Source organism: Oncorhynchus clarkii, chromosome 27 (assembly GCF_045791955.1).
Source record: "Oncorhynchus clarkii lewisi isolate Uvic-CL-2024 chromosome 27, UVic_Ocla_1.0, whole genome shotgun sequence".
Taxonomy (NCBI): Eukaryota; Metazoa; Chordata; class Actinopteri; order Salmoniformes; family Salmonidae; genus Oncorhynchus; species Oncorhynchus clarkii.
Genome location: NC_092173.1, coordinates 4,409,104 through 4,436,328, shown reverse-complemented (window position 1 = coordinate 4,436,328; position 27,225 = coordinate 4,409,104). Strand labels below are relative to the sequence as shown.

Genomic DNA, 27,225 nt, shown 5'->3' with positions numbered 1-27,225 from the left:
CTGTCATTGTAAACTCCCATTCACACGTGGAGACATGCAGTATGGTAAAATGTGTTTATGTCCATGTTGTTTTGCAGGCGGATCCTCTCAGTCGGCCCATGAGATTGTGACGGTAGGGGACCCCCTTCTGAGTTCCAGCCTAAGGAGCATCGGCTCCCGGCGCCACAGCACCTCTTCCCTCTCTCCCCAGCCCAGACAGAAGGTAGTCTCCCCTCCACAGGCCGGGGTGGCTGCCGCCATGAACCAATTGGCCCTGCTCTCTTCTTCCACCCCACCCCCTGTGCTCTCCTCTTCCTCTGCTTCCAGAGACCTGGGTCTAAGGGATACAGGGAAGCCGCCCGCCGGCGGAGTCCGAATGCAGAGCCGCGAGACTAGCTCACCCAGCCCTGGAGGTCAACACAGACACCACCACAGCATCTCTGAGATTAAGACAGACAGTGGGAAAGAAAGTGTGCCTTGCAAGCAGGCTGTGGGAGAGAACACCAAACTTTCCCCAATGGCCCCAGGGATGGCAGGAGCGAGCCAGACCTCCCCACCACCAGGTACAGGTGTCCTGACAGGGCACCAAAGGGCCAGCAACAGCAAATCCCAGGCGGAGAAGGGGAAGCAGGACGGGAAGGTCCCAGACCTGTCGACTGGCGTCACGCTCCTCTCCCGCCACTGTGTCACCACGACCCTGTCCAAGGACAGAGGTGGTGGTAGTAGTAGCAACCCAGCTAAGGAGGGAAGTGTGACCTTGGCGCAAGCCTCTAAAGATTCTGTGAAATTGGGGTCTCCCCAGCCCCTGTTCCACAAAAGCATTGGGAGGCAGTCCCAGGACTATCTGTCGGGGCCAGCCCCTGTCGCCGCCACAAAGCCCCTGTGGTTTTCGGGGGCCGATGATGACGTCATCAAACGGAGCTCCCAAGCCACTCCGGCTATTCCCTCCAGCCACTCGGCCGCCACCACCAAAGACAAGCACTCCAAAGTCCGAACAATCGACAGCCGAGAGACATCTAAAGAGAGGGAGAAGACCCCTCAGAACACCAACAAGAACCCCACGCTCAACAACAATGCTAAAGAGACTGGTGGAACCACTAACGCTCCAACCCCGACCTCACAGAACTGCAACAGCAAGGCTGCAAACCTCAGTAACAACACCAAAGCCATTGGCAAGCAGGAGGTGGAAAAGCTGGAGAATCAGGGAAGAGGACGATCTTCAAAGAGCAGGGAGAGATTCTCCAGTCCTGAGAAGAACAGCTCCAGCCTAGAGGCCATCAAGCAGCCCAGGATAGCCTCGGAGAGAAGCATGAGGGCTTCACAGGTTCAAGCAAGAGTGACAGCCAACGAAGTCGCGGCTGCTAGAGACAAAAAGCGGGCTATAGTCAAGGCGTCCCTGACGCCGCTGAAGACCGACCCGAACGGGACTAACACCGTGAGCACTTCCTCTGACTCCTGCACTACCACTTCCATCTGTCCAGTAGGCCTGGAGGGACCCCCCCACCGCAGGTCTTCCTGCTCCATGCTCTTCTCCCCGTCGGCCTGCTCAGTGTCGAACAGCCCGCCACTGCACCCCGAGGACCGTGAGGAGAAGCGCCTCCTGGCTCACTGCACCGAGGACGAGGGGACCAGCGATAGGGATGACCACGCCTTGCTGGAGGAGGAAGGCGGCGACGGGGACAAACGCCACGAGGACGACAGTGACTGCTCGGGCTCGGCCAAGCGGCGTTACCCAAGGCGCAGCGCCAGGGCCCGCTCCAACATGTTCTTCGGCCTGACTCCTTTCTACGGGGTGCGCTCCTATGGAGAGGAGGATATCCCTTTCTACAGCAGCAGTGGGGACGGGCCTGGGAAGAGGAAGGCCGGGGGTGGCAGGCGCTCGGCCGAAGGCCAAGTGGACGGGGCAGACGATAGGAGTAACTCCTCCTCAGGGGACAGCGGAGAAGAAGAGGAAGGGGGATTCAGCCAGTGTTCCAACAAGGATCCATACTATTACAACTTCACCCGCACCATCATCAACCCCGGCCCTGTGATGCCCTCAATCGAGGGGATTGACCAGTGCCTGGGGAGGGGCTCTCAGCTGCAGCGCTTCCTGAAGGATGAGAAGGAGGAGAGGGTTGTTGCTGCTGTGGATGGAGTTCCCACCCGGAGCCTCCTGGGCCACCAGCAGATTGGCCAGCTGGACGGCATTGATGACAGCTCAGAGAGTGACGCCAGCGCGAGCACCACCAACACCACCACCACGGCCACTGCAGCGTCCTCTTCCCACAAGAGCACAGGAAAGAGGAAGGGCAGAGAGAGGCACATGGAGAAGCTGGAGCACGACTCTGGGAAGGAGGTGGACAACAGCAGCGGAGGGGGTGGGAGCAGCGGTAGCAGTAGCAACAACAGCCGAGAAGGCAGGAAGAGCCAGAAGGACAGCTCTCTCCCTCTGGGAGGGGTGAAGTCGTCCCAGAGACAGGACCCCCTGGAGGCCCAGCTCTCACTTAGCACTGATCTGCTCAAGTCAGACTCGGACAACAACAACAGTGACGACTGCGGCAACATCCTGCCGTCGGACATCATGGAGTTTGTCCTCAACACGCCCTCCATGCAGGCCCTCGGGCAGCAGCCTGAGGCCTCCTCCTCCGAGCTCCTCTCCATGGATGAGGGCTATGGGGTGGGTGTCAACCGCCGCAAAGACATCCTCTTTGAGGACTTCCCTCAGCCGCTGGCCAGTGCTGAGCCCGCGGAGAGTGGGGTGAGCACTTCCATCTCGGTCGAAGAGCCATATGGTCTGCCTCTGGAGCTGCCCTCTGACCTCTCTGTCCTGACCACTCGCAGCCCCACGGTCAACAACCAGAACCATGGCGGCCTCATCTCAGAGGGCTCAGAACGCACCATACTGTCCCTGGCAGCCTCTGACGAAACCATCGCAGAGAAAGGAGGCGAGGACAAGCAGCAGAGAGGAGGAGCCGGTGTGTCCCCTGAGAGCCAGCAGGAAGGAAGTGGAGGTAGCCGAGAATCTCAGGTAAGAGAAGGCCACATGACCCCGGAGCAGTTTGAGCATATCACTAGTCCCTCCCTGGGCCAGGTGGTCGAAGCAGATAACCAGGATCTGACCAGGAGCTCTGGGACCCCCGTCCTACCCAGCTCCCCCACCCCGCCTCTTCAGGGACAGAAGTACATCTCTGCTCCATCTTCAGTCAGCCCCGGACCCTCCCAGGTGGCCAGTATGGCTGTCCAGACCACCTCTCATTTAAAACAAGGCTCGGAAAAACTCATAGTGGTCAACCAGCATCTGCAGCCCCTCTACGTCCTACAGACGCTCCCTAATGGTGTCACTCAGAAGATCCAGATCACTCCATCGGTCAGCGCAACAGGAGTGATGGATACCATGACTCTAACCACAGGGCTCACCACCGGGATAACCACCTCCCAGCCCATCTTTCCTGCTGGGGGTAAAGTGTTGGGCACCATGTCCCATCACCCTCAGATCCATACTTTCACCGGCACCACCCAGACGGGCTTCCAGCCTGGCATTCCCAGCACCACCTCCGGCCTCCTGATCGGGGTGCCTTCCCACGAGCCCCAGATCCTGGTGACCGAGGCCGGACGGAGGCACGACTTGGCCCCCAACGTGACCATCGTGTCCAGCGCCGCCTCCATCTCCACGTCCTCGGCCGTGCTCGTGTCTGGACACGGCAAGAAGCGACCCATTTCCCGTCTCCAGCCGCGGAAGACCAAGAAACTAGCCCGCTCCAGGAGCCAGCCCACCCTGGCCCCGTCTGAGGTGAGACCCAACATGACTCTGATCAACCTGTCCTCGCCACAGATAGCCCAGTCCGGACTGGTCAAGCTGGGCACCCTGACCACGGCCGCCACCACTTCTCACCGCAATGTCCCCAACATTATCAAGAGACCCAAATCAGGAGTCATGTACTTTGAGCCCATCCAGCAGAGGAGGCCTCTTCCCAGTGGGCAGCCTGGCATCCTGGGCCATGACTCCTCCACCCACCTGCTGCCCTGCACTGTCTCGGGGCTCAACCCCAACCAGTCAGCAGTGCTGAACATGGTGTCCATGGCTCAGCCCAGCGGGCCCGGAGGCCTCATTGCGCCAGGCTCTGTCTCTCTCAGCACCCCGGTGCTCAGCTCCGCTGAAATCACGGGACCCATCAGCAGCCTCCTCTTCAAAGCCACCCCGCACAACCTGGGCCTTCCGGAGCAACAGATGCTCCTCCAGTCTGGAGCACCTCTGATGTCTCAGCTGTGCAGCCCTGCCCAGACCTCCATCGCCAGCAGCATCTGTGTGATTCCCTCCCATCAGACCATCAGCATGTCCTTAAGCCAGCAGGTGGACCCGGAAAGCAGCGCTTTCCAGCGGCAGCAACACCCGCCAAATGCTAGTGGACAACCTGTGGCTCTGGCCCCCAGCCCGGTCTCACAAGACTCCGGCAAGGGACATCCGGTTGGGGTGTTCTCCCAGAGTTCCCGCTCTCAAAGCTCAAGCGCCATGCCTATATCCAGGTCCTCATCAGAGCAGAAACAAGAGCTGAGGTGTAGCGCTGCAGCAACGGCATTTACGGGCTCTGGGAAAGGGAAGCAGAAAGCCAAGCGGACGAGGCAGAGTCCCGACAAGGCCAGCGGGAAGAAACACAAGGGTTGGCAGACAGAGCCTCTTCGGGAGACGAAAGGAGACCGGGCAGCACCCTCCACTCCTGGGTAAGATTCTCACATAAAAGATAACTCATGAAATAATCAACTAGTACTATACTGATTTCACGACAAGTGTGTTATGATACTATGGTTGGCATCCGCTACATATCCATATTTGAATTCCCTCTACCACTGCAGCTCTAGAGAGCCAGTCTCTCCCGAGTCCATGGACACAGGCAAGCCCAGAGACAGGGGCACCTGCAAAAGGTAAGTCATGCAAGCTTGTCATCCATTTCCATTTTTTTTCCTATACTATTAATATGTCAATGGGTAATGTTTCTCCTGCTCTAACCAGTACAACCAGTGAGTTCCCTGAGGAGAAAGGCGAGACAACGGCTGGCTCTCTACTGGTGGCCACCCCTGACCAGGAGGGCAGCCGCAGGGACTGTTCCATGGACCACAAGCCCAAGAAGGGACTCATCTTTGAGATCTGCAGCGATGATGGCTTCCAGATCCGCTGCGAGAGTATCGAAGGTATCCGAAGTCCTGACCTTATCCTCTTGCTCCGTGTTTCCATGCAGCATGGTTGTGACGCCCAATGGTAGAAAATAGCTCTACATTTATTGAAGTGAATGTGTAACAGTCAAGATCTCTCATTTCCAAATCCTCGCACAGATTAAGAAAACTACATGTGTACTTCAATGACCTGTCGTGTCTTCTCCCTCTCACCCACAGAGGCCTGGAAGTCCCTGACAGATAAAGTCCAGGAGGCCCGCTCCAACGCCAGACTCAAAGAGCTCTCCTTTGAAGGTACCATTTCAGATTTGTATTTTGTTTATGCCGGTTCATTTCTTTTGAAGAATGAAATGGTCACTCATCAAACTTTGTATCCTCTGTACCCCTCGACTCCTTCCTTTGTTCTCTCTCTCTCATTCTTTCTCTCTCAGGAGTGAACGGTCTGCGGATGCTGGGGGTCCTCCACGATGCCGTGGTGTTCCTGCTGGAGCAGCTGTATGGTTCCAGGCACTGTCGCAGCTACCGCTTCCGCTTCCACAAGCCCGAGGAGGCCGACAAGCCCCCGATCAACCCCCATGGCTCGGCCCGCGCTGAGCTCCACCAGAGGTACAGCTCTCTTCCAACACATAAAGACATAGGATGCAGACAAATGTACAGTATTTGCTGTAGGAAGTGCAATATGACCCCATTGACACTGTATATTGGAATGGCAAAGAGTTGAAAAACTACAAACCTTAGATTTCCCACTTCCTGGTTGGATTTTTTTCTCTGGTTTTTGCCTGCCATATGGGTTCTGTTATACTCACAGACATCATTCAAACCGTTTTAGAAACTTCAGTGTTTTCTATCCAATACTACTAATAATATGTATATATTAGCATCTGGGACAGAGTAGCAGGCAGTTTACTCTGGGCACCGTATTCATCCAAGCTGCTCAATACTGCCCCCCTGTCACCAAGAAGTTAGTCATCACTGAGTCATGACTGGACAGGTGAAGACCATGTGGCGGAGACCTTGACCCTGATGAATCATGTCTAATTATTGATTAGTTCAGGAAGCACTTCTAAAGTTTTTATTTTATTTAGCCGGACCCGAGTCTATTAGTTTTCTTTTGATTGTTGAAGAAATTCAGATCTATGCATTCTACTTCGGCAATTAAAATGTAGTGAGACGTTTGTACACGGGCTCTCTTAACTGATGTTTTGGAGCTGATAACTGTGCATCTTTGTTAACAAATCTCAAGTCCCTATTTGGGAGAGGTCCTTCCTAGGGTTAAGAGAGTCTGCGTCATTGAGTTGTGTGTCTGCTCCATCTGCCTTCGCCGCAGGAGGTCTGTGTTTGACATGTTCAACTTCCTGGCCTCCAAGCACCGCCAGCCTCCCGAGTACAACCCCCACGAGGAGGATGAGGAAGTGCAGCTCAAGTCTGCTCGGTGAGTCACGCCGCCCCGTTACACAATTCCTGTTTTTAGTTTATTTTTACTTCAGAAAATCAGGAGGACTATTTCTTTATTCTCCGTATCATCATTACAATGGACTTGTAGTCTGTCGTCTTGGTGTTCTGTTCACATACCCGTATCCACCGGTTGGAGCTTCACGGTGGTAGTAGACCATCCTTCCTTCATTGTAACACACTGTGCTACTGTTGTTTTTCAGCCGGGCTACCAGCATGGACCTCCCCATGCCCATGAGGTTCCGACACCTGAAGAGAACGTCCAAGGAGGCGGTGGGGGTGTTCAGGTTAGGAAAACGCTGGCTACGTGACGTTTCGCCTGATACAAATCCAAATGCAGTGGGATGGTTTTTAACAAGAAGCTTTGCTGTAGCTACGTCCTTGTTCCAGAGAGTGGGGTTTAAAAGCGGGACACCTTTTGTTGAACCAGTTGTCACTTAGCCCCTGTGTGTCCTCCCCTCACAGGTCAGCCATACACGGCCGAGGTCTGTTCTGCAAGAGGAGCATCGACGTGGGGGAGATGGTGATCGAGTACTCGGGCAACGTCATCCGCTCTGTCCTCACCGACAAGCGGGAGAAGTACTACGACGGCAAGGTAAGGGAGAGAAACCAGGCGTCAATGGAACACAGTCCTCTGTGCTCATTCGCTTCGAGTCTGAACGGGGTCCCTTTCGATGGGCAAACGTTGTGGAACGTTGCAGATAGAAATGTCATGAAAAGAACTTGCGCGAGTCCTTATTCTGCTTGTCCGAGAGGGACGTTCTGCATAATGAAGGTATTTTCTGTCTGAATGTTCTATAATATTGGGCCCTGCTGAATGTGGTTTTTATGTGTCAACATCATTAAACCAGTCAGGATCTTTTAGTCATTTGATAATGCAATCCTCAGCCTCAGGCGTCTCACTCTCTTCTCCTCCCGTCCCTCCCTCTACAGGGCGTCGGCTGTTACATGTTCCGCATTGATGACTACGAAGTGGTGGATGCCACCGTGCACGGCAACGCCGCCCGCTTCATCAACCACTCGTGCGAGCCCAATTGCTACTCGCGAGTCATCAACGTGGACGGGCAGAAGCACATCGTCATATTCGCCACGCGTAAGATCTACCGCGGCGAGGAGCTCACCTACGACTACAAATTCCCCATCGAGGAGCCGGGCAATAAGCTTCCATGCAACTGCGGAACCAAGAAGTGCCGCAAGTTCCTCAACTAGCCCCCCCCCCTCCCCACGCTGCTGTGTGATGGTAGTGGCGTTAGCGGTCCTTCTCCCACTCTGCCGAAGCAGTCGCCTCGACTAGCGTGGCGCCATCCATGCAATGCCAGGTCTTAGAGTGCAAAGTGATGCTTCCAGTACTGACCTCTCTTTTTGCTGTACGGCTTGTGCAGAAAGAGGCGCGTTACAGACCGGGTTAAGTTCGATACAAGCTATGTTTTTGAAAGAGAACAAATTATTATTGTGCCTCTGGTTGTTTTTGTTTACTTTTCAGACTCTGAGAAGTCAAAGGAAATGGTAAATGTAAGATTAGCAATTTTCAACGTTTTCTGTCTCTGAATGATTCAAAAATATTTTTTTTTTTAGTTCCCTTTTTGTTCAGAATTTTAACATCACCTCACATTATTTTTCTAGAGATGATATCTCAATTCTGTGTGAGCATAGAATCCATTGATTATGTGCACACACAAAAAGAAGAATTGCCACCTTGTAAAAGAGTTCCATTTTACACACCAAAGTGCAATTTGTGGAAGGGAATTTTCTCTGCATTTTAGAAATAGAACGAGAACGTATTAGAACCGATCAGAGGACGCTTTTCTCTTGGCCTCATCTGTTTATACACATCTATCTGCCTGTCGGAATGTGCATCCTGTGCAGCCTTCGGAGTAGCCGCAATAACATAAAGCTTTGCTTGGGCTGCTTCGCTGTGTATTCAAAGACACTGTAAATAGTTCCTATGCCTGTCCAGAGCAACAAGTCGCAAGATGTGTTAGGAAGAGAAACACTAGAGGGAGCTGGGGTCGAAACGACAGAAGGAAAGAAAGAAGCCTTGTAGATTATTTATTTTCTAGTTGTATGTTATCGTTAAGCGCGACTGTACTTGTACAGAGTCATTGTCAGACACGTAGTCGGGCGGCGGTCATTAGATTGTGGTGGCCGTGACTAGCAAGCTAGGCGGAGATTCTGGTGGACTGACAGTTGAGGGACTAACTTTTTTATTTCGTTTTTTTTTTTTTTTTTTTTTTGTTGCTGTAGTAAATGTTATTGTTGGTTTTGTATAGGAAAAATGATAGACTGAGCCATCTATTTGTGTCGCAGGTATGCACTCGTTATGTCGTCTTATTCGAAATTTGGTTAGAACAGAGTCCGGAATTACAGCGATGAGAACCAAACGTCATCCCCCTAAATCTGATTTCCCCTTAAGCCTGTTTGAAATGATGGCCTATTTCATGAATTACTGTTGCAAAGGAATTGTTTTTTTTTTCTTCTTTTTTTCAAATCGGGTCATTTGAAGTCTTGTCTCTTCTGGCTCTCTTTTGTTATGGGCAGAAAAAATATCATGCTTGCTTTGAGAATGTAAATAATATATATTTTTCTATACAAACGACTAAAAAGCACTCACTAGTGAATAGCACTTAATGTTATAAATAGTATTTATATTTTTTAAGAAATCCTATTTATTTTATTGCCATTTTTGTAGGAAATAGAGGTTTACAAACACTAATGCTTGGTCTCTACATTTTTTTTATTTTTATTGAGCTGCCTTTTTTCAAAGCAGTTTTTTTTCGTTGCTGTTAATTTAATTTTGTAGCCTGAATGTTTCTTTTTGGATTCCAAAGACTGAAGCTGTCGCTCCCCGCTGAGCCCAGTCCACCAGTAGCTCTATTTGTCAATCAAGGACATTTCCATTGACTGCATGTTAGCAGCATGGCATTATTATATGCCCTTGATGGAGTCTGTTAGTGCTCATCTTTTGGAATAGCTGTCTGATATCACCTTTTTCCAGCCTTAATTCCACGCGTCATGCGGAGGCTCCAGCCAGGCCATTCAGACCTGGGCGTTCCACCGTGCGCAATTCATTCACGCTTTAAAAAAAAAAAAAAAAAAGTCTCTACAAATTTCAACATCTCCCTTTTGGGATCAAACACGCTCCGTGATAATCCGCAAACTGTAAGGACATAACCCGGTTTAACGCCTATAGCCACATCAGTGCTCCAAGATTCCCCATGGTAGTGTTGCCTTCATATTAATACCTGTCAATGTTTTATGTTTCTAATCGACTCCCTCGTAAAGTCCAGCATTTGGTTTGTGGCATTTACATGAGACAGGCTACACGTGGAAAGCTTTTTAGAAGCTCCGTAGAAGCTGATGAAGTTAGGAAAGGTTGGACGAGGCTCACCCTTTACCATTGACCACAATGCAACCCCTGTTAAGAGTTCATCAACTCACTTGATCTCTTCGCTTTGCATTTGTTGTAACTGAGCACGCCTTGCTTAGAGAACTCTGTGACTTGTAACAGTAGTAGATTGACAGAAGTAGTCCCGGTTTTGGTGAGAATGGGGACATTGGGTACAAAAAGTGGATAGGTTGATGACCGGCATATATTTCCTCGAACGAAGCTCACCAAATTGCTGCTTTGTGCAACTCTGGCTCCAGTTGTCCTATAGCGAGCCACTTCAGGCCAGTGACTTTTTTTGTTATGTTTTTGGTTTGTAAAATCAGTTTTTTCCTCGTAGTCTGTTGACTTTATATCTTGTAAGGCCGTCGCAGAATCTCTCCAACCCTTACCCTGCCCAGGCTGTGAAGTGAAACCATAACTTTGCCAACACCATTGCACTTGTGACAGGCACTGACTTAACATGGGAAATTACGTTCTACTCATTGTAAACACAATGGGTTCCTATGTTTTAAAAACCACAAGCACAGATGCTGTTTAAGCTCCCTTAGGAATTGTGGCCCCCAGGAAAGTGCACTTCTGCTCGACCTTCTCCCAAGTGTGTAAGGGACGTTCAGAGTGCAGGGACCACTCTGGAGGCCAACAGTGAACACTCCTCAACTTCCTTGCAGCCTGGGTTTTGCCAGCTAATTCAGGGATACAGTTTTGGTTCAGCTCTCGCTGTCCTCCCATCCTGGCTAGCCTTAGGGTGAGGCACAGGGTCATGCTGAATTCTGCTGCTAGGTCTTTAATGAATGTATATACAAAAACTAAATTGTGGTGATTTCTGCTATCAACCACGTTTTGTTTTTGAGTTAAATAGAACCCACAAAAAGACTGGGGAAGATGACCTCACGGGACAGTTTGTTTGTTTCATTTCAGAGGGAAAAAGATTGAGGGACGGCTTTCTAGTTTAACGTCAAAAGGTCACACTGAATAAACTAAGACTTCAAAGATAGCTTTGGTAATCCTTTTACTAATCCCAAAGGCTCCGTCTCTGACTCCGTCTCTGACTCCGTCTCTGACTCCGTCTCTGGCTCCGTCTCTGGCTCCGTCTCTGGCTCCGTCTCTGACTCCTCTACAGATCCATAGCAGTAAAGTGTGACGTTTCAGTACTTGGTGAACAACAACCCATTAGTCAAGTGTTTTTAAATGGCAGATAGATTCCGTTGTTTCTTGGACTTCATAATACCATGCCACACCAGTGGCCCTTTTCCTTCACTTGTAATTATGCTATATATACATAAAAACATATACCGAAACAGAAATAGTAACATGTACTTCAGTATCTATACAATATACGGAATGAACAGACAAACTTAGTTACAGTAGCAAACAGCAGGTTTGTAATGGTTAATAGCAATGTTCAATGTACTCTATAATGGTTTTATGTTACAGTATCAGTTTAAAATAACTAACGTACGTCATCTTTGTATATTGATGTCCAGTACCAGTTTTCCTGTGCCTGTGTATGTTCCATTGGCAGGAGCATTGCAGTTTCTTTCACTTTTCTTTTTTTTTTTTTTTGCGAAAAGAAACAGTATTTATGTGATAAGATGTATAACGTGGTTGTGAACTTCTTGAAGTCAGCCATTTTGTTTTTGTGTTTGATTGTTGTAGTGAATGTTTTTTTTTAATTCTTTGTAAATTCTTAACAGGGATTTTAGACTGCTTACTTGATGGTGGTATAATTGAGTTGAGTTTGGAGACCAGGAGAAGAAAAAAAACGAATCCCACCAAAATGTTATTTTACAGTCTTCCATGTCTCCCTTACTACCCCCCTCTCTCTTTGGAAGCTTTGGTTGTACTTATGTCTTGTTTTATAGAAAGTGATAATGATGATACGTTTTTATTTATTTATTTTGTGTATTGGAACATCCATGAATTTAACAGGTCAAGGTAGTTGCCGGGAACCTGCTTGAAAGAAGTTTGAAAAAAAATACTTAACTGTATTTGTAATTTTATAATTGTTCCTTGTGTATAGAACTTATCAGCCTGAGAAGGGACGTGGCATCAAGGGGAGTTGGCGGTAGGACTTGGGAACGGTTAAACGGCTCTTCTTACGCCTTGAATATACCTTTTGTCTTGTTAACACTTCCTCCTGAACTCCATGAGAATAATGATGATTATGATGATACTATTTTTCCCTATTAGTTGTACATCAGTGTTCTCTCATCTGTCACAGAAATGAAGGAAAGTTGAACCACAATAGTGAACCACAAACTACTTAAGGTTGAATGTATAATTAGGAAACACAATTGTACATAACTGTAAAAAGAAAAGTTTCTAATCATGTTTATTTTCTATGCACTTTTTTTATTTAAGTGATAGTTTAAATAATAAACATGTCTCGTTTACTCTTTCTTAAGGCTCTGTCTCTGTTTCTGTACCTTGTTCTGTCAACCTAGAATATAGTCCACATTGGTATGTGTTAGTGAGAACATGCTGGGTTAGATTTCCCCGATTTTAGCGACGCAACGTAGGCTTACAAATGTTTTTAACCGTGCATTGTTCCTACAACGGCCGACGATGTAACATGCGTTTTCCAAAACGCCACGCAGAAAGAGCGTTCGCCAAGTGTCGTTTGGAGCATGTAGATACTGATAGGATCGAAAGAAAGGCAGTGCTGCTCTCTGATCAGATTTCTCCATTCAAATCTTTATGTTAACGTTGTAATTATTTCACAATCCTGATGATGGATCGGCACCTAGAGAGAGACATCCCCTTATGACTACAAATATTGAGGCGGCTTATTCTAATGCTTACTCTGATGCACTAAATCGCATTCATTTGACACATTGCACACTTCACATATGATGAAAAATATTCAGGCAAAATATAGACAGTACCCTACAAATTACTAAATTGACTGAACGTGAAGTTGATTTCAATATCTTTGAAATGCACTATACAAAACATTAAGAACACCTTCCTAATATTGAGTTTCACCACCCCCTTTTGCCTTCAGAAGAGCCTCAATCTGTCAGGGCATAGATTACAAACTCCATCATTCTACAGGGATGCTGGCCCATGTTGACTAATGCTTCCCACAGTTGTGTCAAGTTGGCTGGATGTCCTCTGGGTGATGGACCATTCTTGATACACACGGGAAACCGTTGAGCGTGAAAAACCCAGCAGCGTTGCAGTTCTTGACACAAACCGGTGCACCTACTGCCATACCGCGTTCAAAGGCACTTAAATATTGTCTTGCCCATTCACCCTCAATGGTGCACACACAATCCCTTTCTCAAGGCTTAAAAATCTATCCCCTTCATCTACTGATTGAAGTGGATTTTACAAGTGACAGTAAGGGATCATAGCTTTTTACCTAGATTCACCTGGTCAGTCTGTCATGGAAAGAACAGGTGTTTATTTTTTTATTTTTTTACCTTCGCTTGTTCAATTGCAAAGACATTGGCAACTTTGTATTTGTAGTCAACTCTGTTCTGATGTTAACGGTCACAGAGAGGCAGATAGAATAGAGCTGTTTATGTTTAGCGGAGATCTGTGTATAAAGTGACGCCATAGGGAAAAAACCCACATCTAACAACGCACTTTAGCTGTTTTGAGGCAGTTGGTAAATATTGAGTGTTTCAGTGCACTTTTAGGAACTATGGTGTTGGGAAACGGCTCAGAGATTGATCAATGCTCCTACAAAGGTTCTAATGATGAATTTAGCCTTGGGATGCTTTTGGGAAACCGTGGCCAGATCTGTGTCACTCCTTGTTCAGTTCTCAGTTTCTATGTTTATGAACCCCATAGTACCCTATTGTAAAAAGTGTATCCCACTGATATAAAGTGTGAGGTATGAAGTTTATCTAGTTTGCAAACTCAACTTGATTTCCTCGGTTGACACAACCTATTTTGAAGGCAGCAGGGTAACCCAAACTATAACAAAGCCCAAATTAAGTTGTCAATTCAGAATACAAATCTAGGTCATAAATACTTCCATTGTAATGCAAGTTCCAAACGTGTAGTAGCAGATAACCATCTTTGGTCAAGTGAGAAGCAGTTTGTGTGTTAGAAATAATAAGCAGTGTTTTGGGTTTAGTGCTCCAGGACACAACAGGTGGCACCTCAGATATAATCCTGCTAGCAGCCCTCTGATTGAGCAGATCACATTTCACTATATATTCTTCTCCCAGACCTGGGATTCCTCAGATCAGCTAACCAGATCACCCCACTGATACTAGCGTGCCTCTACCTTTTAAAGCTTAATTCACATGCTCATTGCTTTTCCAGCCAGCGCCTCAGATGGAACGAGAGCGCTGGAGGAAAGAAATTGAGAGATAGCGTTAAGGAGAGTGGATGCAGAGATGAAGAAAGACTGAATTCTCTATGGACTGCTGGAGAAAATCCAGGTGGGAGAGAAAATCGAAATAAAAGAGGTGTTGGATTAGGGATAGGAGAGCACAAAGGAGGGAAGAGGTTGAGAGGAAAGAGAAGGAGGCGTAGCAGAGAAGGACAGAGGGTTAGGAAGGAGGAGAAGAAGCGGGAGGAGGTCGTTATGAAAGACAAGGGTCTGGATAGACAGAGAAACTGGAGAAAAGTTGGAGTCGGAGAAAGAGAAGTTGAAGAGGAATAAAATAGTGGAAAGGTTGACTGGATAAGAGATGGAAGAAAATGAAAGGAGATGGTCAGAATGAAAACTGATGTGGAAGAGAAGGCAAAGGTGGAGGTGAAGAAAGAAGTTGGAGGGATTGAAGAAGATTAGGGAAAAGAGAGGGAGAAAAGAGAAAGTGGAGATATTTGAGAAATGGAATGACGAGGTGGAGTGTGTGAAGCTGGATATGGAGGAGAATATGTAAGTAGAGAGGGTGAGGACAAGAAAGAGAAAGACCTACAGGAACTCAAGTCCTTCTGCTCACCCGATCTAGAATTCCTTACAATCAAGTGCCGGCCATTTTACCAACCAAGAGAATTCTCGTCACTCACAGCTGTGTGCCTTCCCCCTCAGGCAGACAACAGGACGGCCATCAAGGAACTTCACTGGACTATATGCATACTGGAAACCATACATCCTGCGGCTGCATTTATTGTAGCTGGTGATTTTAACAAAGCAAATTTGAGAACAAGTCTACCTAAATTCTTCCAGCATATTGATTGCACTACGCGCATGCGCAACACTCGACCACTACTACTCTAACTTCTGTGATGCATACAAAGCCCTCCCCCGCCCTCCCTTTAGCAAATCCGACCACGACGCCATCTTGCTCCTTCCGTCTTATAGGCAGAATCTAAAACAGAATGTACCAGTGACGAGAACCATTCAACGCTGGTCCGACCAATTGGAAGCCACGCTTTAAGATAGTTTTGAACATGCGGACTGAAATATGTTCCGCTCAGCCTCAGAGAACAACATTGACCTATACGCAGTCTCGGTGAGTGCGTTTATAAAGAAGTGCATTTGAGATGTACCTACTGTGACTATTAAAACCAGAAACTGTGGATGGATGGTGGCATTCGCGCAAAACTGAAAGCGCGATCCACCGCATTTAACCATGGAAAGAGGTCTGGGAATATGTCTGAATATAAACAGTGTAGCTATTCCCTCCGCAAGGCAATCATCAAGCGACTGCAAGTACAGGGACAAGGTGGATTCGCAATTCAAGGGCTCAGGCACGAGACGTATGCGGCAGGGTCTACAGGAAAACACGGACTACAAAAAGAAATCCAGCCACGTCACGAACACCGACGTCACGCTTCCAGACAAACTAAACACCTTCTTTGTCCGCTTTGAGGATAATGCAGTACCACCATCACGGCCCGCTAACATGGACTGCCCCCTCATCCTTCTCCGTGGTTGACGTGAGAAAAACATTTAAACGTGTTAACCCTTGCAAGGCTGCTGACCCAGACGGCATCCCTAGTTGCGTCCTCAAAGCATGCACAGACCAGCTGGCTGGTGTGTTTACAGTCATATCCCAGTCTGTTGTGCCCACATGCTTCAAGGTGGCTACCATTGTTCCTGTACCCAAGAAGGAAAAGATGAACTGAACTAAGTGACTACCTGTCATCATGAAGTGCTTCGAGAGACTAGTCAAGGATCATATCACCTCCACCTTACCGGCCATCCTAGACCCACTTCAGTTTGCATACCGCCCCAACAGGTCCACAGACGAAGCAATCGCCATCACACTGCACACTGCCCTATCCCATCTGGACAAAAGGAATACCTATGTAATAATGCTGTTCATTGACTACAGCTCCGCATTCAACACCATAGTACCCTCCAAGCTCATCATCAAGCTGAAGGCCCTGGGTCTCGACCCTGCCCTAGGCAATTGGGTCCTGGACTTTCTGACGGGCCACCCCCAGGTGGTGAAGGTAGGAAACAACATCTCCACTTTGCTGACCCTCAACACTGGGGCCCCACAAGGGTGCGTGCTCAGTCCCCTACTGTACTCCCTGTTCACCCATGCCTGCGTGGCCATGCATGCCTCCAACTCAATCATCAAGTTTGCAGACGACACAACAATAGTGGGCTTGATTACCAACAACGACGAGACAGCCTACAGGGAGGAGGTGAGGGCACTCGGAGTGTGGTGTCAGGAAAACAACATCTCACTCAACATCAACAAAACAAAGGAGATGATCGTGGACTTCAGAAAACAGCAGAGGGAGCACCACCCTAACCACATCGAAGGGACAGCAGTGGAGAAGGTGGAAAGTTTTAAGTTCCTCGGCGTACACATCACAGACAAACTGAAATGGTCCACCTACACAGACAGTGTGGTGAAGATGGCACAACAGCGCATCTTCAAACTCAGGAGGCTGAAGAAATTTGGCTTGTCACCCAAAACCCTGACAAACTTTTACAGACGCAAGGCTCTCCAGAAGGTGGTGCGGTCTGCACAACGCATCACCGGGAGCAAACTACTTGCCCTCCATGACATCTACAGCACCCAATGTCACAGGAAGGACAAAAAGATAATCAACAACATCAACCACCCGAGCCACTGCCTGTTCACACCGCTACCATCCAGAAGGCCACTTTAATAATGTTTACATATCTTACATTACTCATATCACATGTACAGTTGAAGTCGGAAGTTTACATACACTAGGTTGGAGTCATTATCATCATTTTTAACCACTCCACAAATTTCTTGTTAAACTATAGTTTTTGTAAGTCGATTAGGACATCTGCTTTGTGCATGACAAAAGTAATTTTTCCAACAATTGTTTACAGACAGAGATTTTCATTTATAATTCACTGTATCACAATTCCAGTGGGTCAGAAGTTTACATACACTAAGTTGACTGTACCTTTAAACAGCTTGGAAAATTCCAGAAAATGATGTCATGGCTTTAGAAGCTTCTGATAATTGACATCATTTGACTCAATTGGAGGTGTACCTGTGAATGTATTTCAAGGCCTAACTTCAATCTCAATGCCTCTTTGCTTGACATCATGGGAAAATCAAAAGAAATCAGCTAAGACCTAAGAAAAAAGCCAAGACCTCCACAAGTCTGGTTCATCCTTCCTTGGGAGCAATTTCCAAACGCCTGAAGGTACCACTACTTTGGTGCGAAAAGTGCAAATCAATCCCAGAACAACAGCAAAGGACCTCGTGAAGATGCTGGAGGAAACGGGTACAAAAGTATTTTTTGGAGAAATATCCTCTGGTCTGATGAAACAAAAATAGAATAGTTTGGCCATAATGACCAATGTTATGTTTGGAGGAAAAATGGGGAAGCTTGCAAGCTGAAGAATACCATCCCAACCGTGAAGCGTGGGGGTGCTTTGCTATAGGAGGGACTGGTGCACTTCACAAAATAGATGGCATCATGAGGAAGGAAAATTATGTGGATATATTGAAGCAACATCTCAAAAAATCAGTCAGGAAGTTAAAGCTTGGTCGCAAATGGGTCTTCCAAATGGACAATGACCCCAAGCATACTTCCAAAGTTATGACAAAATGGCTTAAGGACAACAAAGTCAAGGTATTAGAGTGGCCATCACAAAGCCCTGACCTCAATCCTATAGAACATTTGTGGGCCGAACTGAAAAAGGCCTGGAGCAATGGCCAGGAGCAATGGGCCAAAATTCACCCAACTTATTGTGGGAAGCTTGTGGAAGGCTACCCAAAACTTTTGACCAACTTCTTACGGTTGAAATACCGCTTAACGGAATCGATATGACAACAGCCAGTGAAAGTGCAGGGTGCCAAATTCAAACAACAGAAATCGCATAATAAAAATTCCTTAAACATACAAGTATTTTACACCATTTTAAAGATAAAAGTGTTGTTAATCCCATGTCCGATTTCAAAAAGGCTTTACAGAGAAAGCACACCAAACGATTATGTTAGGTCAGCACCTAGTCACAGAAAAACACAACCATTTTTCCAGCCAAAGAGAGGAGTCACAAAAAGCAGAAAAAGAGAATTAATCACTAACCTTTGATGGTCTTCATCAGATGACACTCATAGGACTTCATGTTACACAATACATGTATGTTTTTTCAATAAAGTTCATATTTATATCCAAAAATCTCAGTTTACATTGCTCAGTAATGTTTTGCTTCCAAAACATCCGGTAATTTTGCGGAGAGCCACATCAATTTACAGAAATACTCATAATAAACATTGATAAAAGATACAAGTGTTATGCGTGGAATTATACACATACTTCTCCTTAATGCAACCGTTGTGTCAGATTCTTAAAAAACTTTACGGAAAAAGCACACCATGCAATAATCTGAGTACAGCGCTCAGACACAAAAACAAGCAATACAGATACCCTCCATGTTGTGGAGTCAACAGAAATCAGAAATAGCATTATAAACATTCACTTACCTTTGATGATCTTCATCACAATGCACTCCCAGGAATCCCAGTTCCACAATAAATGTTTGTTTTGTTCGATAAAGTTCATAATTTATGTCCAAATACCTCCTTTCTGTTCACACGTTTAGTTCACAAATCCAAATTCATGAGGCGTGAGTACTAGGTCCAGACGAAAAGTCAAAAGGTTCCGTTACAGTTCGTAGAAACATGTCAAACGATGTATAAAATCAATCTTTAGGATGTTTTTATCATAAATCTTCAATAATGTTCCAACTAGAGAATTCCTTTGTCTTTAGAAATGCAATGGAACGCAGTTACCTCTCATGGGCACACGTGTGATCAGCTCATGGCCTTCTGCCGGACCTCTAGTTGAAAGCTCTCATTCTCTCCTCCTTCACAGTAGAAGCCTCAAACAAGGTTCTAAAGACTGTTGACATCTAGTGGAAGCCTTAGGAAGTGCAATCGGACCAAATTTACACTGTATCTTGGACAGGCAAAGAGTTGAAAAACTACAAACCTCAGATTTCCCACTTCCTGGTTGGATTATTTCTTAGGTTTTTGCCTGCCATATGGGTTCTGTTATACTCACAGACATCATTCAAACAGTTTTAGAAACTTTAGAGTGTTTCCTATCCAAACATACTAATAATATGCATATCTTAGCTTCTGGGCCTGAGTAGCAGGTAGTTTACTCTGGGCACCTTATTCATCCAAGCCACTCAATACTGCCCCCCAGACATAAGAAGTTTTAATTAAACAATTTAAAGGCAATGCTACCAAATACTAATTGAGTGTATGTAAACTTCTGACCCTGGGAATGTGATGAAAGAAATCAAATATTAAATACATCATTCTCTCTACTATTATCCTGACATTTCACATTCTTAAAATAAAGTGGAGATCCTAACTGACCTAAAACAGGGAACTTTTACTTGGATTAAATGTCAGGAATTGTGAAAAACTGAGTTTAAATGTATTTGGTTAAGGTGTATGTAAACTTCCGACATCAACTGTATTTTATACCATCTATAGTACAATGGAAACATTGGAGTTGTCACAAAGAGCAAACTAAGCTGAATCAAGCACACTACAATGAACAATATAAATGCAACATGCAACAATGTCTAAGATTTTTCTGAGTTACAGTCCCCATATGAGGAAATCAGTCAATTGAAATAAATTCATTAGGCCCTAATCTATGGATTTCACATGACAGGGAATACAGATATGCATCTGTTGGTCAGAAATATCTTTAAAAAAATGTTTTTTATTGTCCCCAGCACAAGGTGCACCTGTGTAATGATTATACTGTTTAATCAGCTTCTTGATATGCCACACCTGTCAAGTGGATGGATTATCTTGGCAAAGGAGATATGCTCACTAACAGGGATGTAAACACATTTGTGCTCAAAATATGATCTTAATACGTTTTTTGTGTGTATGGACAATTTCTGGGACATTTATTTCAGCGCATGAAACTATTTTTGTTCAGTATACCTTCATTTGACATGTAATATACCCAGGTGGTCCTGTGAAACAATGATAGCATAAAAAAATTGCGCTATTGACCTATGTGTACAATATATTCAGTGCAGAATTTACAACTTTGAAATGTTATAGTTCCACGACATTTGTGAATCTTTCATGCCACTCGCTTAGGGCCTCCAAAAGGCTGGGGTCAGCCCTGGTTCAGTCTGTCATGATTACTTTAATGATTACTTTTGCTGTAGAAATGAAAGGAACATCTAGGGCAGGGATCATCAGCTAGATTCAGCTGCCAGAATATTTTTTACAGGCTGTTATTGAGCAGGGGACAAAATATGCTTACATTTCTAATGGTAATTGAAACCATGTATAAATCTGCTCCACCTCAGTGCAGTTATGGCTACTGAGTTCAACACGAGGCTTGTGAAGTCCTTTGTGAAATAGTTTCATTGCCTAAAGAGTGAAAAGGAAAAATCAAGGTTTCAGATTTCAAAGAACCATTGCCAACCCCTTCTTGACCAATGTCCCATAAACAGTGCTGTAATGTAAAATACCAAACCAAAGTGTAGAAACATGGAGGTTCCACCCTAAATGTGACCAAGCCTAAACAGTCCCACCAATGTAGTCTGTACCTGTAGCAGTCATCAGTGACATACTACTAACTTAAGGTGGTGTCTTTGTAAATGCTGTAGCAGAATTTAGGGATACAGTGGGGAGAACAAGTATTTGATACACTGCAGATTTTGCAGGTTTTCCTGCTTACAAAGCATGTAGAGGTATGTAGTTTTTATCATAGGTACACTTCAACTGTGATTCTCAAACAAAAATCCAGAAAATCACATTGTATATCACATTGCCCAGCGACAGCCCCGAAACCTGAAGGATCTGGAGAAGGTCTGTTGCAGTGTGTGTAAACCTGGTCAAGAACTACAGGAAATGTATGATCTCTGTAATTGCAAACAAAGGTTTCTGTACCAAATATTAAGTTCTGCTTTTCTGATGTATCAAATACTTTTGTCATGCAATAAAATGCAAATTAATTACTTAAAAATTATACAATGTGATTTTCTGGATTTTTGTTTGAGAATCACAGTTGAAGTGTACCTATGATAAAAACTACATACCTCTACATGCTTTGTAAGCGGGAAAACCTGCAAAATCGGCAGTGTTTCAAATACTTGTTCTCCCCACTGTACATGCTGGTGTGCATGGAGAGACAGCAATCAAAGTGAGTGATAGTTCAGTAAAATAGGTCACATCCTCTTTAAAAATGGCTGCAAATGGTTAAGTGAGATGTGGGATGTTTATTTCACATTCCTCAATCAGCTCAAAACTGACAAGAGGAGAGGATTCCAGCCAAAGTCTCTATTGTTTCAATTTCGGGAGAAAATCGGAAGAAAGAAAAATGTTGCTTCACTCTAAGATAACATAGCATAACTTCAAGTCTCTCCCTGTCTCTTAACTCTCACAAAACTGATCAACTGTCTCGGCGTTAAGGCTAATAATTAAGAATCCTCTGATTCGAAGGCCTTACTGCTTTTTGAGGAGTTCACAATATAACGCGTAGGCTGTAACAGCAGTTAACAGCATTGCTCAAGTTTTCCAGGACTTTGACTCAGTGTATAGTGGATACATATCCCTGACCAGTGACCACAACCCCTTGATCTTCTCCCACTGTTTATGTTTGGGAAAGAAATTCCTCCAGTCTCAAATCTTTAAATCGTATGTAATCTGCCAACCTTTGTTATCCTCGCTGCACCTCCTTTTCCCCACTCCCTCGCTTTCCTGATTTCTCAACATCTCTCTTGTTCTGATCCTGATCTTATTGTTTGACTTATTGAAGACTTATTTTCCTCTTTATTATTTGTGCTGGGGAGACTTCAAATATTTCCCTCCTGCTCTCACTATATTTTCCTCTCTGTCTCCCACCCTCCCTCTTTCTAATTTGCTTTCATTGCCGTTTCCTTCCCAGGCTGAGAGTTCTCCTCTTTTCCCAGGCTCTTTGGCTGAAAGCAGCAAAGATAACTTTGACTGTTTTCACTTCGGCACAAGGCAAAGACGGCTGCTCCTAAGGACTTTTGGACGTTGACTGGTAAACTTTTTCTTCAAATAATACCTGATTGAAAATAGTTGTATATGTTTGCTGTCTGCTGTGAGTAGGGGTGGCTCAACGTGATCTACAATAAGGAAAATCATCTATTTTACATTGAGAATATTTTGCTGCCACACAAACAGTCAGTAAAGGAATGGAGGAGTGTATGTTTCATAGGCAACTCATTTTGTTTTGCAAATGTGTTGATGAATTCCTATATAATTGGAATGTAAATGTCTTATTGAAGTAACAAATAATGTAGCCTATTCGTCACACTGGCTATCATATTCAAATAGCATAAATTTTTTCGAACCAGTGATAACACTGCTGCTATCCTTATCAGAAACGTTTTATACTGGGATTCTTTGTGATACTGCTAACATCCCCTGTATGTTATTGGATGGTTAGTTGCTCAGAAAGTTGCAACAATACATACCAATGTATTACTGTACTTTGCATATCGCACTCCCACGCAAACAAAATGGGAGTTTGTGGTCATTATAGGGGATAGGGATACAGAGGTCTGCAGCGTCTCAGAATCCAGTGTTTATCCTGTCTGTCTGTTCTTCCTCAGAATGCTGACACAGCTTTTGGCTAGTTTCTCCACAGGCCAGCCCTCTCTGCTCTGCACGGGTCTTTAAATGCTGCCATAAAGAATACAGCAGCTGAGGCCGAAATATATACCACTGACTCACGAAGGTGGCAGTGAGCTGAAAATAACCTGGAAGACAGTGTATTGAGGATATCATCTTTTATCAAAGGTCTTTTCTGGCCTTAAAGTAATATTTGCTCGTAGTAGAGCACACTACACGCTGGAAGTCCTTATTCGACGATTGTTCTATGTTATGGCTAAAACGGATGTTTGAATATGGGCATATGCTGTGGCAGTGATTTCAAATGTTCAATGTGAGCATAATGTTGTGTGATCAAGTTGCACAGCTCTCTACCACAGGGTCCGCTCTTGCTATCGGCAAATTGATTGTGAGGTTCTCTGGAGACATGCCCTGTCGTTCCCAGTGTCTGTATGTTCAGGCCTTGTGAGGCTTGTCCTTGTGCTGCAGTCCCATGGTAGCCAACAGTGTTAGTCTGGAGACATACTCTCTCACAGCTGGCTCCTCTCTTTCCCAGCACTGCTAAAGGAGGGGGCGGAGACACTCTCCCTCAATTCAACACGCTCAGGCTTACACACGCACGCACGCACGCATGCACGGGACGGACAAGATGATCCTGAACTCACGCCAAAGGAAAGCAGGGATTAACACTGAGCTTTTGTTTTGAACTGTGTAAATAATGATTGCTTCCATTCTGGCACTGCTGCTCTCTTTAACATTTAATGTGAAACAGCTGTTTTAAAAACGGAGAAAACAAGTTTCCTGAAGTGCAGGTTACTGATGCCAACAGCTACAAGCAGATATAGGGTATGGTCATTATCTGATTGCTCCTTTTAAAAAGGTGTAATGCCTGTCGGCCATAGGTGTACGCTCTCATTAAATGTACTGGGGGCCTATACTCCCAATGCTTTGTGTCCGTGGTATGAGGAGTCTTCTGTTATTTTTTTAGATGGTTACTCCCTCTCTCCAGTCGCATGCTTTCTCCCGGTCATCTGACCCCTCCTCTTAGATGTGTCCAGTTGAGTGAGAGTCCAAGTCTGTATTCACAATACATGAATCTGTCCATAAGAAAAGCTGATTCAATCTCTACTATATGATACGTTACACTATATTACATGTTCTCTTTCTGCTCTCATTTCATATCATCATTCTTTGAAGGATATTTCCACTCATTTCAGCACATAGCATTTATGGGTTCAAGTGTTTGTGTTACTAGATTTCCTTGTCATTTATGTAACCTTTGCGGTATGGTGCTTTTCCTATCATCTGCAGAACAAATCAATGAACTCCATATCTATTTATAAACTCACGGATGGAACACTATGTGGATCCCCTTGAAAAGTCAGTTCTAGAGAAAAGAGTATCAAGTAGAAAATGTATTTTCTATTCCTTTATGTTGACAGAGAATGTTTCTCCTCTACATAGTAGCATTGAAATGAAATCACTCCAGCTATGGACCCTCCTCCTCCTCCCCGTTCTACTGGTCAACTTCTCCAACCAATTAGAAGACAACAAGATACCGCCCAGTCTGTGTACGGGACACCCAGGTATCCCAGGCACCCCTGGGTTGCACGGAGGTGCTGGCCAACCAGGAAGAGATGGGAGGGACGGGCGTGATTCTGCCCCTGGGGAGAAGGGAGAGAAGGGAGTCGGGGGAGAGCCAGGTACAGTCACATCAGGGCACCATACTTTCTACAACATACTGTGGACTATAATGATCCATGAGTCTTGGTTCAATTGGTTTACTGTTGGTTCAAGTGTTATTGAATGAACAGTAGTAACAGGACTGTGTCTTTGCCCTATTCTCCCTAAAGGTGACACAGGCTTTAGGGGCCTCACTGGAGACCAGGGGAACCCTGGAGATAAAGGAGACAGGGGGCAGTCGGGGGAGTGCGCCATCGCTCCCAAATCAGCCTTCAGCGCCAAGTTGTCCGAGGGCCGCACCAAGCCCGTGGCGGCGGAAGACGCTGTGCGCTTTGACAAGGTAATACTCAACGAGCAGGGCGACTACGACATGGAAACAGGACGCTTCACCTGCAAAGTGCCCGGCGTCTACTACTTTGCGGTCCACGCCACCGTCTACCGGGCCAGCCTGCAGTTTGACCTGATGAAAAACGGTCACACGATGGCGTCGTATTTCCAGTTCTATGGGAACTGGCCCAAGCCAGCGTCTTTGTCCGGGGGCTCGCTGCTGCACCTCATCCCGGGCGACCAGGTGTGGGTACAGATGGCATTGGGAGAGTACAGTGGTTTCTACTCCAGCTCTAAGACTGACAGCACCTTCACTGGCTTCTTGGTGTACTCAGACTGGAAAAACTCTGCTGTCTTCGCCAAGGGCGAAGGGGTATAGACATTGGGGGGGACCAAGTTTAGTATGGGGGCTGGGGGTCCTGCCTCAGAAAATATTTGAACATTTTAAACAAATGTACTGCCATTCTACATGATTCGTGGCTTCTTTAGAAGGAAACTCTGGTCTTTGCATAAACACATTAAGCAGTAGACTATGGCACATACCATACTGATGAGTTGTGATGATGAATCAGGTGAACTGTCGTGCTTTCAGCTGTGCTTCGGGTTAGCCATTTGACTGCTGCTGTGCGATGGTGAATACACAGTTTTTGATCTACATGCATCATTGTTTTTTTGCCTTTACAAACAAGGACAGGGGTTTAAATGAGACATGTTGGCTCCTGCAGTTGGTAGGAATTAGCAACATAAGAAGGTTATATATTCAGTTTAGTGGTGGAGAGGTAAAGAGGATTCAAGAAGGCATCATACAGGTATGTGAGCCGTTTAGGGCTTCCAACTGTGACATCACTGACTGATGTCATGGTACTTAGACAGTTTTTTGTGGAAGAAAAAAAAAAGAGTTGTAAAGTATTCAAACGTAAGCCCTAAAATAGGCTTTTCACAATCTTTTAACGTATCTGTCTGTGCAGCCCTCAGTTATGTCACCAATAAAAATGTCAACTCTCATGACTGGCTTTAATACCTAATACTGTGGCCAGGTAAGTACATCTATGGCAACACAACAAACAAGGACCCACAAGAGAGTGGACATCAGGCACGATGTGCTCAACAAGGACAATATGCCTGGTTCCACGTTACATATGAATGATTAGGATTCAATGACAAGCCGGCAGCTTGTCTGCCAGTATAATGGTGCTGTATTACTTCTAAGATTATAATGTTTATTGTCCAAGAAGACCCCCAAAAAAAGTGAAAAGAGACTATCAGCGTGGATTTATTTTCCACTGAGGCCCCTGTTTACTTCAGTCTAATGGCATCCCCAAACACATGGGCTCCTCTCTTATTAAAGCAGAACTCACAGTAGGTGGAACTAGTGCCACAGCCGCCCCACCAGCATTGTTATTGTTTTCAAGGTGAGGAGAAGTCGCGCAGCATGATGAAAAAAATTGCATCATATATTGTGCTCTTCTATTGTGCGTGCTATGATGTCTGAGGGGGAAAAACAGTGTGCTTTGATTTCAGTGACTTCTTTGTTGTTGTAATATTGCACATGGAGGTGGCTGTTTCACCATTGGGGATCTAAACTTCAAAGTACATTGACAGACTCTTGGCTACAGGCAGACACTCTTTACCTTGCGCTTCCAAAACCAGTGGAATGCTTCTCTAACTGTTAAATATTCTCACTTTGAGACAATGAACTCATATTTTCCCCCATTTGCCTCAAACTCTTGGGCAAAAGGATGTTCCCAAAATACACGGAGAGTTAAACAATCTTCCTCTCACTATTCACGTCACTCTTTTCCATTAGTTCAGGCCCTGTAAATCTCTCCCCCTCTCTCTCTGACAGCAAGAATGCCAAACAGTGATGAATGAGACAGTGATGTCATTCATTGACATAGCAAGCATGGGTGAGTGTCTAAGAGGAGGAAAGTCAAAGAACAAGATTTTTAAAAATACAAAGATACAGTATCACAACACATTCAGATCTTGTGTCTTAAAAACCTTTATGAAGCTGAATCTATTGCCTGCCTGGGGTTACTGATATAGAATGGTAAGAGTAACTTGCTCATTGATCCTATGGTGAGAAGGAGAGTCACTTTGTCCACATGATGGCAGAGTTGTATCACCACAGCACAGCAGTGCCTCATTCAAAACGATTTGTGCCCATTGGTTACTGGAGGCAACATGGAGGGAACTGGAGGGAACATCTGTTACCAAGTGCCTCAAATATAAGAATTCACAAGTCATTTGTGAGCCAATTTATCTTGG

General features: G+C 45.6%; 2 protein-coding genes across 5 annotated transcripts in view; both read left to right on the top strand.

Annotated features, from left to right (window-relative positions):
* Window positions 1–12,363, top strand: part of LOC139386363 (histone-lysine N-methyltransferase 2A-like) — a 56,632-nt gene extending 44,269 nt beyond the window's left edge. For both annotated transcript variants that reach the window (XM_071131906.1, XM_071131905.1), the window contains exons 26-34: window positions 78–4,680; window positions 4,813–4,881; window positions 4,970–5,148; window positions 5,350–5,424; window positions 5,562–5,736; window positions 6,458–6,562; window positions 6,786–6,869; window positions 7,048–7,177; window positions 7,516–12,363. In XM_071131906.1, the coding sequence (XP_070988007.1) occupies window positions 78–4,680; window positions 4,813–4,881; window positions 4,970–5,148; window positions 5,350–5,424; window positions 5,562–5,736; window positions 6,458–6,562; window positions 6,786–6,869; window positions 7,048–7,177; window positions 7,516–7,791 (5,696 nt within the window). In that variant the 3' untranslated portion in view covers window positions 7,792–12,363. The remainder of the gene's footprint in view (window positions 1–77; window positions 4,681–4,812; window positions 4,882–4,969; window positions 5,149–5,349; window positions 5,425–5,561; window positions 5,737–6,457; window positions 6,563–6,785; window positions 6,870–7,047; window positions 7,178–7,515) is intronic.
* Window positions 12,364–22,233: 9,870 nt separating this feature from the next.
* Window positions 22,234–25,962, top strand: LOC139385926 (C1q and TNF related 5). Of its 3 annotated transcripts, none has more exons than XM_071131221.1 (3): window positions 22,234–22,375; window positions 24,415–24,650; window positions 24,801–25,962. In XM_071131221.1, the coding sequence occupies exons 2-3, from the start codon at window positions 24,422–24,424 to the stop codon at window positions 25,334–25,336; spliced, it is 765 nt and encodes a 254-aa protein (XP_070987322.1). In that variant the 5' UTR covers window positions 22,234–22,375; window positions 24,415–24,421; the 3' UTR covers window positions 25,337–25,962. The 3 variants fall into 3 exon arrangements, with proteins under 3 accessions (XP_070987322.1, XP_070987323.1, XP_070987324.1); XM_071131222.1 differs by having other exon boundaries at window positions 24,412–24,650; XM_071131223.1 differs by lacking the exon at window positions 22,234–22,375 and adding an exon at window positions 22,984–23,136 and having other exon boundaries at window positions 24,412–24,650; window positions 24,801–25,956.
* The last annotated feature ends 1,263 nt before the right edge of the window (window positions 25,963–27,225 follow it).